The sequence below is a fragment of the Phodopus roborovskii genome, unplaced genomic scaffold, assembly GCF_943737965.1.
Source record: "Phodopus roborovskii unplaced genomic scaffold, PHOROB, whole genome shotgun sequence".
Lineage (NCBI taxonomy): Eukaryota > Metazoa > Chordata > Mammalia > Rodentia > Cricetidae > Phodopus > Phodopus roborovskii.
Window position 1 is genome coordinate 34,579,060 of NW_026126540.1, and position 13,761 is coordinate 34,592,820.

General features: G+C 34.2%; 1 protein-coding gene across 1 annotated transcript in view; it reads left to right on the forward strand.

Moving 5' to 3' along the window:
* Positions 1 to 13,761, forward strand: part of Rsbn1 (round spermatid basic protein 1) — a 48,145-nt gene that overhangs the window by 3,727 nt on the left and 30,657 nt on the right. The window contains exon 2 of the mRNA XM_051198766.1: positions 10,234 to 10,907. Within this exon, the coding sequence (XP_051054723.1) occupies positions 10,234 to 10,907 (674 nt within the window). The remainder of the gene's footprint in view (positions 1 to 10,233; positions 10,908 to 13,761) is intronic.

The following is a 13,761-nucleotide window of genomic DNA, read 5'->3' on the forward strand; positions in this document are numbered from 1 at the left end:
GATGTCTCATTTACTTTCCCTCTATAGTATTAGGCAATGTCTCCCTACCCTCTCTACTGTTTCTAACCAATAACAACCATTAGTCTGTTCTCTATCTTTATAATTTTATCATTTGAGAATATGATATACTTGGCCTCTTTTGGAGGTTGCTTATTAAACTCAGCATATCTCTGAGATCACCCATGTGGTCTATGTGTCAGTGTCTCTCACTTTTTCAATACTGGGTAGTATCTCATCAGTGGTATACAATGATTCTTGTATTTAAGAACATTTTGTGTCTAATTTGGGACTATTAGAAATAAAGTTTTCCACTCATAGTTTTTCCCATTTAGAAGCAATTTTTTATTTCTTTGAGGAATGTTATTAGGTCATATGGTAAGTATATATTTAGACATTGTTTGTTTGTTTATTTTATCATGTTGCCATACAGTTTTCTTGAGTGTACTCTTTACATTCCCATTAGTGACTTATAGTTCTTTTTTTTTTACATCCTTGTCAATATCTGATGTTGTAACCATTTTTATTTTAACAGTGTCAGTAGTTATGAGGTGATTATCTAATATATTATTGGCTCATGGCTAGTAATACTAACCTTTTTTTTTTTTTTGGGTTATAGTGCCTCATTAGTAAAGTTTGTTTCTTGGTTTGTTTGTTTATTTATTTATTTATTTATTTATTTATTTGGTGCCAATTTTCTAGTCGGATTTTGTTAAAAAGTACTTTTAAGAATTCTTTAATTGAGAATTATTTGTATATTGCAAGTGCAATTTTTTAATCTACTGATTGGTTTGCAAATTATTCTGTTGCTTGCCTTTCCCTGGGTTTAACAAGATGTTTCACACTGCAAAACCAGCAGTTTTATTGACTTTTCTTTAATGAATCATTTTAGGGTGTCATTCTCTCCTTAGAAGCTTTATAATTTTATTTTTGTGTGTTTGTTTAAATCTGTTGTCCATTTGAGTTAATTTCATACAGGTGTGAGAACATGTTGTGATTCTTTCTTTGAAAGGGAGATGTTCTCTAAATAAACAGTCACTGTAATACCTTTAATTGAAAGTTTATTGTTTTTCCATTGAATTGCTCTTGCACCTTTATAAAATCATTTCTGCAACTGATTTCCTGATTTACTTTCTATTTCTGTGATAAACACCATAACCAAAAGCAATACAGGAAGGAGAGAGTTTATTTTACAGGTTAAAGTCCATCATGAAATGAAGTCAGGAGCAGGAACCTGGAGGCAGGAACTGAAGCAAAGATTATGGGAAAAACCTTATAACGTGAAAACCATGTGGGATGTAAATTCTGTGTCCACAGATAAAGTTTTACTGGAATACAACTGTTCACCTATATATACTGTTTACACCAGTTTTTGCATTATAGTAGCAGAGTAGGAGTCGTTGAGGCAGAAGACCATATGCTCCATAAAGCCTCTTTTGTTTTTTTCAGAGAAAGTTGGTAACCTCTGACTTGTGATGTGGAGCATGACTAAGAGACATGTTCCTACATATCACTCCAACAGTACTCAGTCCAAATTTATGTATAGGCCAGTTGCAGATATTACCATTTCATTGTTCATAAACAGTTAAAAAGAAAAATTTGGTATGTAAATAAATACTTGCTCCAAAATAGGAAATAAAATGATTTTCAGAGGTGAAGTAGCATGCTTGAAATTTTATAGTAGTGGAACTGACTATTGGGCTCTTAAGTGAAAACAAACACCTCAGGATGCAGTTTGTTCTTTCTGTTATGTACATTTGCTGTCTTCTAAGCAGTATGCTTCAGTCTACCTTTGATCTTAATTTCTTTCTCCTTTGTTATTGTTCATAAAAGCATAGACCAAAGATATTTCATCAAAAGTTTCTTTTTAATTGTTCTTGGTTAGTAACTATGATCTTAATGTATTAAGGAAAGAATAGGAAGATGATCCCGTAGCTCTAGACTCCAGCCAGTAGCATTAAACTCCAGGATTGTTCTTAGGTGAGTCTTAGTCAGCTTTTCTGTTTTTCACTTTTGACCCCCTTCTTAATTACTATCATGTGGAAGTATTCTGTGATACCCAAAAGATACAGGATGGGATATCACATTTCTGTGATCCCAGCATTTAAGAGGCTGAGGATTGCTCTTTGTAATTGGACCCTGTCTCAGAAAATAGAGAAATACTGATAGAAACACTTGATTTGTTTTTGTGGTAGGAATGGAGAATTATTGGTATTATATTGAGCATATATAAATACGTGTAGTCTCATTTATCAGAAACTTTAGCAACTGTTTTCTCCTATTCACCAGAGAGGAAAATACTCTTGTCAGTAAGACATGATAACTTTTGTATAACATAATAATGCTATCTTTGTGATCATGAATTGTAATGGTATTATCTGTAGTGAATACAGTAGTACTTTTCTTTATTGGGACCTCATATAGGCTAGCATCTGAAGTTCATTAATTGTAACTAGATAATCTTAGTTAATAATCTGCCAGAGTGTTTAGGGAGAGTTTGATAGAAGAGATGGAAAGGAAGAATGTGTACTGTGTTGTAGTGAAAGATCTGAATTTTGGAGTTAGATCTGTCTGAACTTTGTCAGCTGCTAGCTTTGTGACTTAATATAAGTTACATCTTGTTTCAGATCCTGCTTCCATCTTTAAAAAATAGTTTCTCTGTCTATTGGACTGAATTGTTGGATTAAAATGAGATAATAAGGTCATTTAGTGAGTCATTTTTCCCCCTCAGACTTTCTCTACTTTTCTGTTTCATTTGTGGTATACTATACCATACTCTGGGCCACTAATTTTAGATTTAATCTGGTATTCCAGAGTTGTTGACAAGTAATTCAAGGAATGTTATCTAACTCTTATGATTATAAGATAAAGACTTGTGTGTCAGATCTGTGATGAAAAAAATATTCAGTCTCTTTAATCCCTGTAATGACTCTTAAGATAAATATGAGTGTTAGTATTATGTTTAGGAAAGAAAATAAAGGTTTAAGGGGATTTCTGGGTTTGTCCAGACACTAATAAGCATTAGAGCTGAGATAGTCACCTCAATCTTAACTGTAAAGCATCCAGATGGGTACTTTGGGTTTGTTTGTTTGTTGTTTCGAGGCAGGGTGTTGTGCTATAGCCCAGGCTAACTTTGACCCCACAACTCTTGTACCTTATTTTGGGTTCTGGATTACAGGGCACATAAATATCCAGCTTCAGCTTGCACAGTGTTTGTATATGTTCATGTTGTTGTTGGTAGGCATGTGGAGGCCAGAGGTCTATTTCAGGAGTCATTCTTCATAAACTTTCCACTTTTTTTTTTTTGAGACAGTGTCTCTCACAGGGACAGTGGCTCAACTGTTAGACTGATTGGCCAGTGAGGTTTAGGGGTTCTCCCTATTGTTGGGATTCTAAACACTTGCCACTATGGTTGACCTTTCTAGGTGTTTGGGGTATTGAACTTGGGTCCTCATATTTGTGTAACAAGTACTTCCCGATAGAGCTATTGCTTGCTCTTAAATGTCACACTCTGTCTTTATTATTTCTACCTTCTGGGGGTGAAAATATTAAGTAATATTTATTATTTGTTTTAGTCTAATATGCTAAGTACTTTACATACACTTTTAATTTATTCTATACATTTTTATAGGAAAATACTCTTGTCTCCCTCCATTTTATCAGTGAGAAACAATGAGGTACAGAGATAAGAGTTTGCAAAAGGCCAGACTGCCTCATTGTGGCAATGCAGAATGCTACAGCTACTCAGGAACACAATTTGGCAGTGTTTTACAAAACTAAACACACTCTATGTGATATGGCAGTTCACATACTATTTGGTATTTACTCAAAGGATTTGGAAATTTATACCTACACAGAAATTTGTAGCAGCTTTATATATAATTGCCAAAAATTGGAAACAACTCAGTTGTTCTTCAGTAGGTAAATGGACAAACTGTGGTACATCCACAGAGGAATATTATGCATCGCTAAAAACAAAACTACTGAGTTCTGAAAAGTAAGAGTAACCTTAAGTGCTTTAATATTGCAATAATAGGAAGGAACCAGTTATATAATAATACTGTAAGAAATAAACTTCTGGAGACAATTAAAAAAAGGTCAGTGGTTGCTGGTAATTAGGAAGGAGGGAACATATGAATAGTCAGATCTCAGGATTTTTAGGGCCATTAAACTATCCTTTATAATATTGTAATGTCATTTTTTTGTAATATTGCATGTCATTTATATTTATACAAGAAAGAATGTATAGTACCAAGAGTGAACCATAGTTTGGACTGAGTTGTGGGTGAAAAGATTGTCCGTGTGTTCAGTGGTAACAAGTTTACGGCTCTGGTGGGGCCCTAATAAGGCAGTATGGGAAATCTGTATAGCTTTTTGTCAGGTTTGTTGAGACCTTAAAAAACAAAACAAAACAAAACACACAAACAAAAACAAACAAAAAACCCACCAAAACAAAACAAAACAAAACAAAACAAAACACCAAACATGGTGTTTTAGGCTGAATATGTTCATGTAACATCCAGTAGGCTAAGGCAAGAGGATCATGAATTCAAGGCCAGCCAGAACCATCTGATAGGTTCAAGGCTAGTTCAGAGTAAATAGCGAGACCCTTTTTCAAACAAAACTACAGTGGGGGGGAAAAAAGTGTAGTCTTAAGAAGTGGTAGAACAGCGTTTTTAACTAGTTAGCTGTTATTTAGCCTAAAAAGAGTGTATATGTACAGTGTTAAAAGCAGTGACTCCCAAAAACTTGGCTTCAAAAGGAGCTACTTTTTGGTTTTTCATTTAAATCAGGTTTTTGTATAAAATTGTAACTACCCTCAAGAAAAGCACAAAGAAATTATTCCCCTATACTTGTGGCATTTGTGAGACTGAGGTAAGACGATTTTGAGTTTAAGACCAGCTACTTTGCAAGGCTATACTCTCCAAAGCAAAAAGAAAAAATTTTAGAATACAACTTTAGTTTTTTTTCTTTATGATTATGATATGAAAAATTATTGTTTTCATGATAATTTATGAAAGTATGAACAATTATTGTTTGCTTTTCTTATCTACCATGATAGGTAGGAATTGGAGGTATATTTACTAAGACAGTTTTCAGCCGTGTGCGTGCGTGTGCGTGCACACACACGCATGTTTATGCACTTGCACATGTGTGCATGCTGGTACTGGGGATTGAACCCAAAACTTTGAATGCTATACAAGTACTCTACCAATGAGCTATAGTCTAGTTTTTTTTTCCCAGTGGTGAAAACTAGACTAGTGTGATATTAAGTAAACTAGGCTATTTGATGATAGATGTTGTTAATTTGAGAATTTTAGTGATAATTTCTTGTATTCTAAGTGTCGTCTTAATGACCTTTTGAAAGAGAGCTAGCAACTTGTTCAGATCAATGTCCCTGTCTTTCTCTGTAGAATGACATGCTTTCTGTATATTGAATTTCAGTTTGATACTTTCCATAATATAGGGGAAGTGTAGCTTGGTTCTTTGCTGTTAAAAATTGATGTGAGGACTAGAACACCTGCCTAGCTGTTAAAGGAAGGGAAGTTTTTTTGTTTTTTGTTTTTGGTGTTACTACAAAATCAGAATAGTACAAGAAGATAGGGAGAGAACCAACAGTGAGGGAGGGGCCAGCAAGATCCCTCACTGGAAAGGGTATGGCAGCAGAAACCTGGCAGTGAGTTGCATCCATAGAAACACACATAAAGGTGAAAGGAGACAACTTCCATAAAGTTGTCCTGACTGCACTGACGCTACCACAGTAATATTAAATAATAATAATTAAAAAAAAAAAACAGGGAAACTGAAGACAGTAAGTTTTAGCTCTTACACTATGGAGAAATAACTCAGAAAATGACTTCCTAATGCGTTTTTTTGTGGGAAAACTACATCATTGTACTAGAAATGTAAAGATCATGAAGCAAACCTTTAGGCATTGACTTTTCTCTCTTTTGTAGACTTTTAAAATATTTTTTTTTTAATTTTTTACTCAAAGCAGGGCCACTGGCATTTTTCTGATACAGCAACAATGTTGACTTCAGGTAATAACCAACAGTGTGTGGATGCTTAGGCAATTTTCAGCTAGTTGTCTCCATTGCATTTTAAAAATAAATTTTGTTTTTCATGTAAATTCATTAGCAAGTAGGAGATAAATGGTCTCAAATTTACCTACAAAGAAAGGCAGGCTTCTGAATCTCTGCCTGAGAGTCTACATTTGAAAACCAGGGTTAGCTAGGAAATGGATTGAAATTTCTGAGATTACAATTAAGGTTCATTTTATTTTCTTTTCCTTTTGAGGCTGTGTTACACTAATTGATTTTTTTTTTTTTTTTAAATAAAAGGCTTTTTGGCTAAAACTAACAGACTTGGCCATGTAGAAATATCACTCATAAATAAATAGTAATATAGAAAATGTCTAATAGAAAAAGTCACTTCCTTCAGTGGCAGATCATTTTTTGCACACCTGTTCTGAAACTTAAAACCTGTTATTTTCAGAGATATTCTTATTTCCCTGCTCCTCATGAAATTGCTAAAGGACTTAGTAGGGGTAATGAGATGAATATTTTAAGAAGTAATTTATTTAACTTTATTTTATGTGCATTGGTGTGAAGGTGTCAGATTCCCTGGAACTGGGGTTACAGACAATTGTGAGCTGCCATGTGGATGCTGGGAATTGAACCTTGGTCGTCTGGAAGAGAAGCCAGTGCTCTTAACGGCTGAGCCAACTCTCCAGCCCCTACATGAGTATTTTTAAGTTGGTCTAATCTTTATATTGAATAACATTTTGTTCCTTGGGAAAATTGCATAAATTACTGATTTGCTATTAGGAAAAGTATTTAGATTAGTTTTATTTGGTACAAAATATAAATGACTTGAGTGTTTTAATTATGATCTAGTTGTATATGGAGTAAAAGATTGGTTAAGAAATCTGATTTTATGTATGTTATATAGTTACATTGTAAATGAAGTTTGTAAATAAAGAGACTTTTTATTATCTTTTCCCCTCTCCCACCCCTTCCTTTTTTTTGAGGCCATTTCTCATTCTGACTACTCCAGGTGTCTCTGCTTGTGCCTCGTGAGTGCAACAAGGGTGAACTACCATGTCTGGTTTTTTTTTTTTTTTTTGTCATTTTAAAAGAAAGTTTAAAACATATTGTACATTGTTTATATACTTTATAAAGACTTTAACTTTCATCTTAAAATATTTTCTTTAGATTTTGTAACTGGTAGTATATGGTCATTTGGAATTTTTAAAAATGATTTTACATAGAGTTTTTATATATTAGCCAAATAGTTTTTTATAACTGGGTATCTATGTTAACTTTAATTATTTATGTTGGAAATACTATTGCTTAGTACATAAATTCTAAATTCTAAGTAGTAAATGCTAGACTATATTTGAAGATTAGTTGGGACTATAGTTATTTAATCCCAAACGGTTTTTTTTTTTTTTTTTGGCCAGATGTATTTCCTAATTACTAAATAAAAGATATCTATGTTGGACTTGTCAATTTAGAGTCAATCTTTAAATTATTGTAACATTAATATGTTTCTTATAGAAAATTAGAAACAGGAAATATAGGCATTTATAATCCTCTTACTATTGATAAATATCAGTAATACCTTGGCATACATCCCTCCAGAGATATTTGTGTAATCTATGTATACAGCACATACATAGATGAAGCAGATCTTCCCTGATTTCAGATCTTTTGTTTCTCTTTAGAAATTCACCCATAGATCTTCAAATGTCCAGCTCTCTTATTATTTAGAATTCATTCTAAATTTCACCTCTCCAACATCCAGACAGCCTTTTTAACCTTCTACTACGTGGTAGTACTGTAGCTGTGTGATCTTCTTCAACTAGATTATAAGGTACAAGAGAGTAGAGAAGATTGCATCTATGCTGTAGCCCTACTATAGCCCTAATGTCCAGAGTGTAGCCAGCGTATAGTATGTATATTCTTAATAAATTCAGATGAATGAATGTTTAATTAAAAAATTAAATCGGAATGAATGTAGGTTAAGTGATGTGGAATCAAAGGTAATATATACGCAATCTCAGATTACTTACAGTCTAGAAGAAAGATTGAGATTAAATATGTGACATCTGGAATGGGAAGTGCTGTGGTGACAAGTGCAGCTCTAAGTTACTTTTTTTTGCTACTTACTCGATTAGGTGAAGTTATCAGTACAGGCTTTCTACAAGAGTGACACCATGAGCATTTGGTAACATTTTTATGTCAATTCCATTACTCCATAATTTATAATGGTTAAGTAATATAATTGTAGTATGTAACTATCAGCATTTAGTCACTATATTAGGCATTTTAGAGGATTCTGCTTTTGTTGTTTTAAAGGTAATGTCTTTACATTTGTGTTTGTCTATGTAATTTGAGGAGGAATACTGAACATGAATCCTGGATGATACTAATAAACTAATAATTTCAGAGGTTTTAAATATTAGTTAAATGACTTTCACTTAAGAACTGTAAGCTTTTTGTCACATTGTTTATAATAGTGCCTGGTAGTAAACTTAAAGCTTTTTCCCATTTAAAACACTTAGGCTGGTGCTAGTGAGATGGCAGTGAGTGAAGCACTAACTGTCAAACCTGACAACTACAGTGGAAGGAGGGAACTGACTTCTAGAGACCTGACCACACTCTTTACTATACTTATATACACAGCAATAATAAAGTCCACAATGGTATAAATAGGCTAAAGGACTGGAAAGGACAGGGTTTTTTTGTTTTGTTTTGTTTTTTGTCAAACATCCCATATGTGTGTGTGTGTATACACACACACACACACACACACACACACACACACACACATATGTATATAGAAATGAGACCATAATCTTTCAAAATGTAAAAAAAGATTAATTAAAAAAAAAAAAAGATACTGTCATGGCTGTCTTTGTAGATAAGTCAGTCCTTTCTTAGATAACTTTGACCTGGAAGTGTATTTATTGTCTGGATCTAGAGTTTATATTTTCAAAGTTGGTATTACATATCACCAAATTGTCATTTGTGAAAATACTATCTTTTTTAAATAAGGATTAAGCATTTTGGGGGTCTAAAGAGTTTTTAGTTATCGTTTATCTGTAATCTTGGGTAAAACTCTCTATATTTACTTTGTTCGTCCATGAAACAGTGTGGAGAGTAACTCATCAGATAGGATGTAAGAGTGACGTGCTGTGTGAAGAGTGCTCTGTGCCGAACCTGGCGCAGAGTAAACCTTGTCACCATTTGCTGGGTTTTGCCTCTGAGTTTTCTTGCTGTTTGTGTTGCCTTTTTCTTTCTCTTACTTTTTTCCATGAGAAGGAAAGTCTTCTGTTTCAGCTCCTTTTTTGAGAGTCTTACTTTACAACCCAGACTAGTGTCAATTCTTAATCTTTTGTCAGCCTCCCAGATGCTTGAATTACAGGCTCAAAAGGATATTGTAAAGTCTGTCTTTCCTGAAGGAAAGTGATGATCATTTTTAAGAGACAACAAGAAAAAGGAGTGACAAAAATGTAGTAAGACAAAACAGCAGGAAATGATTGGGTGTAACAGAATAAGAGGTAGGACCAGCAAGGTGAACAGTAAAATAAGCTTCGATGAGAATCGAGTGGCAACCTATGTCATCAGTTTATATTTCCTGTAGTTGAGTTACCTGTACCCCTCCCCGCTACCCTTGCAAGACAACGTTATTTTTTAAAAAGCCAACTTGATAGGCAAAAATAGTTTTTATGGCTTAATTTATCTTTGGCTCAACTATGTATAGACTGACAGCAAAACGTGAAACAACCAACTTCAATTTAGATTTTGAGTCACTGAACAAATAAATCATCTACATGGTTTATCATACACTACTTCAATGCTTTATTACAAGTCATATTAGTAAATATATCCTCTGTGTGTGGTGTGGTGTGTGTGTGTGTGTGTGTGTGTGTGTGTTGCTGGAGATTGAATCCATGGCCGGGCACAGACTAAGTTAGCATTATATACCACTCAACTATATAGTTCAGCAGTACCTCACTATTAGTTTTTTTTTTTTTTTTTAGTATAATCTTTGACTCAGAATATTATTGTATTTTAAGATCTTTGTCTCATTTTTGTTTCTAATGATAAAAGATGTAATAACAAATTCTCAGAAATTGAGAAGTTATTTAATTTTAGATCAAATACCTTAAGACACATGTATACTGACACTGGTCCTAGCAACTAACTTATTTTTAATTATTGTGGCCAGAAACAGCAGATGAAAATGGTAAAACCCAGAGAGCTGATGATTTTGTCTTGAAGAAAATAAAGAAGAAAAAGAAAAAGAAACACCGAGAAGACATGCGAGGAAGACGCCTTAAAATGTACAATAAGGAAGTACAAACCGTCTGTGCCGGCCTAACCCGCATCAGCAAAGAGATTCTCACCCAAGGACAGCTAAATAGCACTTCAGGAGTTAATAAGGAGTCCTTCAGGTATCTGAAGGATGAACAGCTGTGCAGATTAAATTTGGGCATGCAAGAATATCGGGTGCCCCAGGGAGTACAGACACCTTTTACAACGCACCAAGAACACTCTATTCGCAGAAATTTCTTAAAAACAGGTACTAAATTTAGCAACTTTATCCATGAAGAACACCAGTCCAATGGCGGTGCTCTTGTCCTTCATGCTTACATGGACGAACTCTCATTTTTGTCTCCAATGGAGATGGAGAGATTTTCTGAGGAGTTTCTTGCTTTGACATTCAGTGAAAATGAGAAAAATGCTGCCTACTATGCTTTAGCAATAGTGCATGGAGCGGCTGCTTATCTCCCAGACTTCTTGGACTACTTTGCTTTTAATTTTCCCAACACTCCAGTGAAAATGGAAATTTTGGGCAAGAAAGATATTGAAACAACCACCATTTCAAATTTTCACACTCAGGTAAGGTAAAATTATTGTTCAATTGGATAGTAAATACAGTATCTCAACAGTGTTAATTTCATTGTGTTGCACAGCACATAACTGTACACATTATAAAAATTCCTGGTAATAAAAGTACTTCAGACTGTCTGTTCTTCAAATTGTAATTCCTAATTGCTGAGATCTCTGGTGTGGAACTTGCTACTTGCTTGAAGACATGCTTTATACATCATTGTGGGTTTATGGAAATCGGCCAGAAAATGAATCCAGACTTCACATTCAGGTAATAATAGTATAGAGTATATATATATGATTTAGTCATAATAGCCTCAGGTAATGTTAGTTAAGACTATGATACCAAAATAGAACACTTAAGGGTGTTGTCTTAGTTATTCACCAGGTTTTGCTGAAGTTCTTTCAGTAACTTGTTGGCAGTCTGTCCCAGAAATACACTCTGTGTGTGTGCCTTGGGAATGTTACTGGAAAGACCGCCATTGCCTCTGCTCCTTCTGTTTGTGCATTGTTATAGGTAAAGCATTTTCTGAAGCCTTGCTTGGGCAGTTAGGCTTAAGTCAGCAGGGAACCGTTCCTTCCTAATCAGTTTTTAGCTAAGCGTTCCTTTCAATGGAGTAATTGTAGAGTTTAAAAAAAAAAAAAAAAAAAAAAACACAAAAAACTGAAGGTTTTTAAAATTTTTTTGATTTTTGTTTTGCTTGCATTTCTCAGAAAGATTGTGAATGTGAATGGGCAGTACTAGGTTTATACTGTAGATATTGTGATTCAAGTTTCACTTTTAAAAGATTTATATAGTCTGCTTTTTCAAGCTTAATAGTGAATTACTGCCATTCTTTTCCCTTAAATTTTTTTTTGAGGTAAATAAACTTACATAATCCGACTCTCAGCTGCTTATATTATAGTGGATTCAAGCCACATAGACTTGCCTGAACCCTCCTCTATCTTGAATTTTTTAGTGAATCTTACTATCCTTGCCTCCAACGAGGGGAGTATCCAATTTAGGTTTATGGACTTCAGAATTTCTCTAATTGAAGTTCTCTCTGCAGTAGAGAGAGCAGGAGCAGCTAATCTGGAGAGGTCGCAAGATGAGTCTGCCCAAGATGTTGGAACTGGATGTGCAGTAAAGGGCTTCGTCTTGGATTTTGGCCTTGTTACCACAATCAGGTACCAAAGTACAGACTTTTGTAGTAGAGTTTCCTTACTTTTTCTTTTTTAAAGGAGTTTTGCCCTTTGAAAGTCAAAGAATCCTACTTTTATAAATACTGCAGAAGAGACAAGAAATAGCTCTAACCCAGTCTGTAGTTAACAAAGAAAGGTACTGCTGAGAGCGGATTTTATATGTTCCATCACTTTTTTAGATTAGAGAAATAAATTTTCTGTTCTGACAGACCAACAAGCTTATCTGAAAAATAAGTCAGAAATTTGGGGGAAATATGGTTTTATAAAGGTGGCCTTTTAACTTTCATACTAGTCTATAGAGTTTGTATGTCAACAGACATTACTCAGACTAAATAAGACATCTCAAAATGGTATTCCCTGCTGATTTTTGTCCTCCAATTAATTTTTTAAGTGGAGCTGATATTTAAATGACTGTACCAACAACTTACCTTGAGATTCACTTTGTGGTTTATAAAATAAGTACTCTTACAGAATATGGTAGATTATTATGGGATTAGATATTACTACTTTAGCAAAGTGAAGACTGTGGGTCTTGTGCTCTTGGTCTTTAAAACTTAAGCTTTGAATAGCATGAAACTTGAAATTTGCATTTGTAAAATCTTTGATGTGGAGATGGAAGCTAATACATTAGTTCACATTTGTTCATGATGTGTAGAAATGCTTTCACATTGATATCTGAGTATTTGAAACAACCAGGAGGTAGGTAAGCAATCTATCTTTGCTGTCCATTGAAGAAACTGTTCATTTGTTATACAGAGTCAAATGTTTAGTAAGTAGAAGAGTCAGGATGGAATGACTCCTTACTTTGACCACTGGTGCTTTTATTTGTGTAACATTATGGTTGTGAAGTTAAAATTGGGTCTCATCTTAAAGTAGGAGGAGCTTTGTTTTTAATATTTTTTTAAAACAAATATGCTTAGATTATGGGAATTAATTGATTACTTGTTATAGTTTGGAAATCTGTAGTTTTAGGAACTTCTTTTAAATGATAAAGTCAAATAAAAATTGGGTATTTTTGTTTTTGTTTTTTTGTGTCTATATGTTCCTTGTTTAAACATGTAGCAATAATAATTGTTCATGACTGTATTTCAAGATAGGTTTCAGCTTTTATTGAGACCCTACTGGGTACTGGACAATCTATTCTTTTTTTTAATGATTTATTTTTATATTATGTGCATTGTTGTTTTTCCTGCATGTATGTCTGTGTGAGGTGTCATATTTCCTGGAGGTAGAGTTACTGGCAGTTATAAATTACCATGTGGATTGAACCCAGGTCCTCTGGAAGAAGAGTCAGTGCTCTTAATTACTGAGCCATCTCTCCAGCCCCTGGACACTTCATTCTTAAAAGGACTGGCTGACTGATTTAGCCTAGTAGAGAGATGAGTAAAGTAGCAATTATTAACCAGTTTTAGAAGAATAGAGGTATGCACAGGGAAAACCCTACTGTTGAGAGAGCAGAGTTTGTGGTGGTTTTAGAAGGCATTTTAATGCTATGCTTAAGGAGTCTCTTAAAAGCAGATCAATACTTAACTTTGTGTAGATATTGTTAATCAAAAGGAATTTTAGCCTATGCAGATGTACAATCTTGAGAATGTGTCACATTCAGGGAGCTGCAAACAGCTTGAATGAGGCAAAGGGGCATTCTGATTGTTTAGGGTGATGACGGAGAGAGAATAAGACT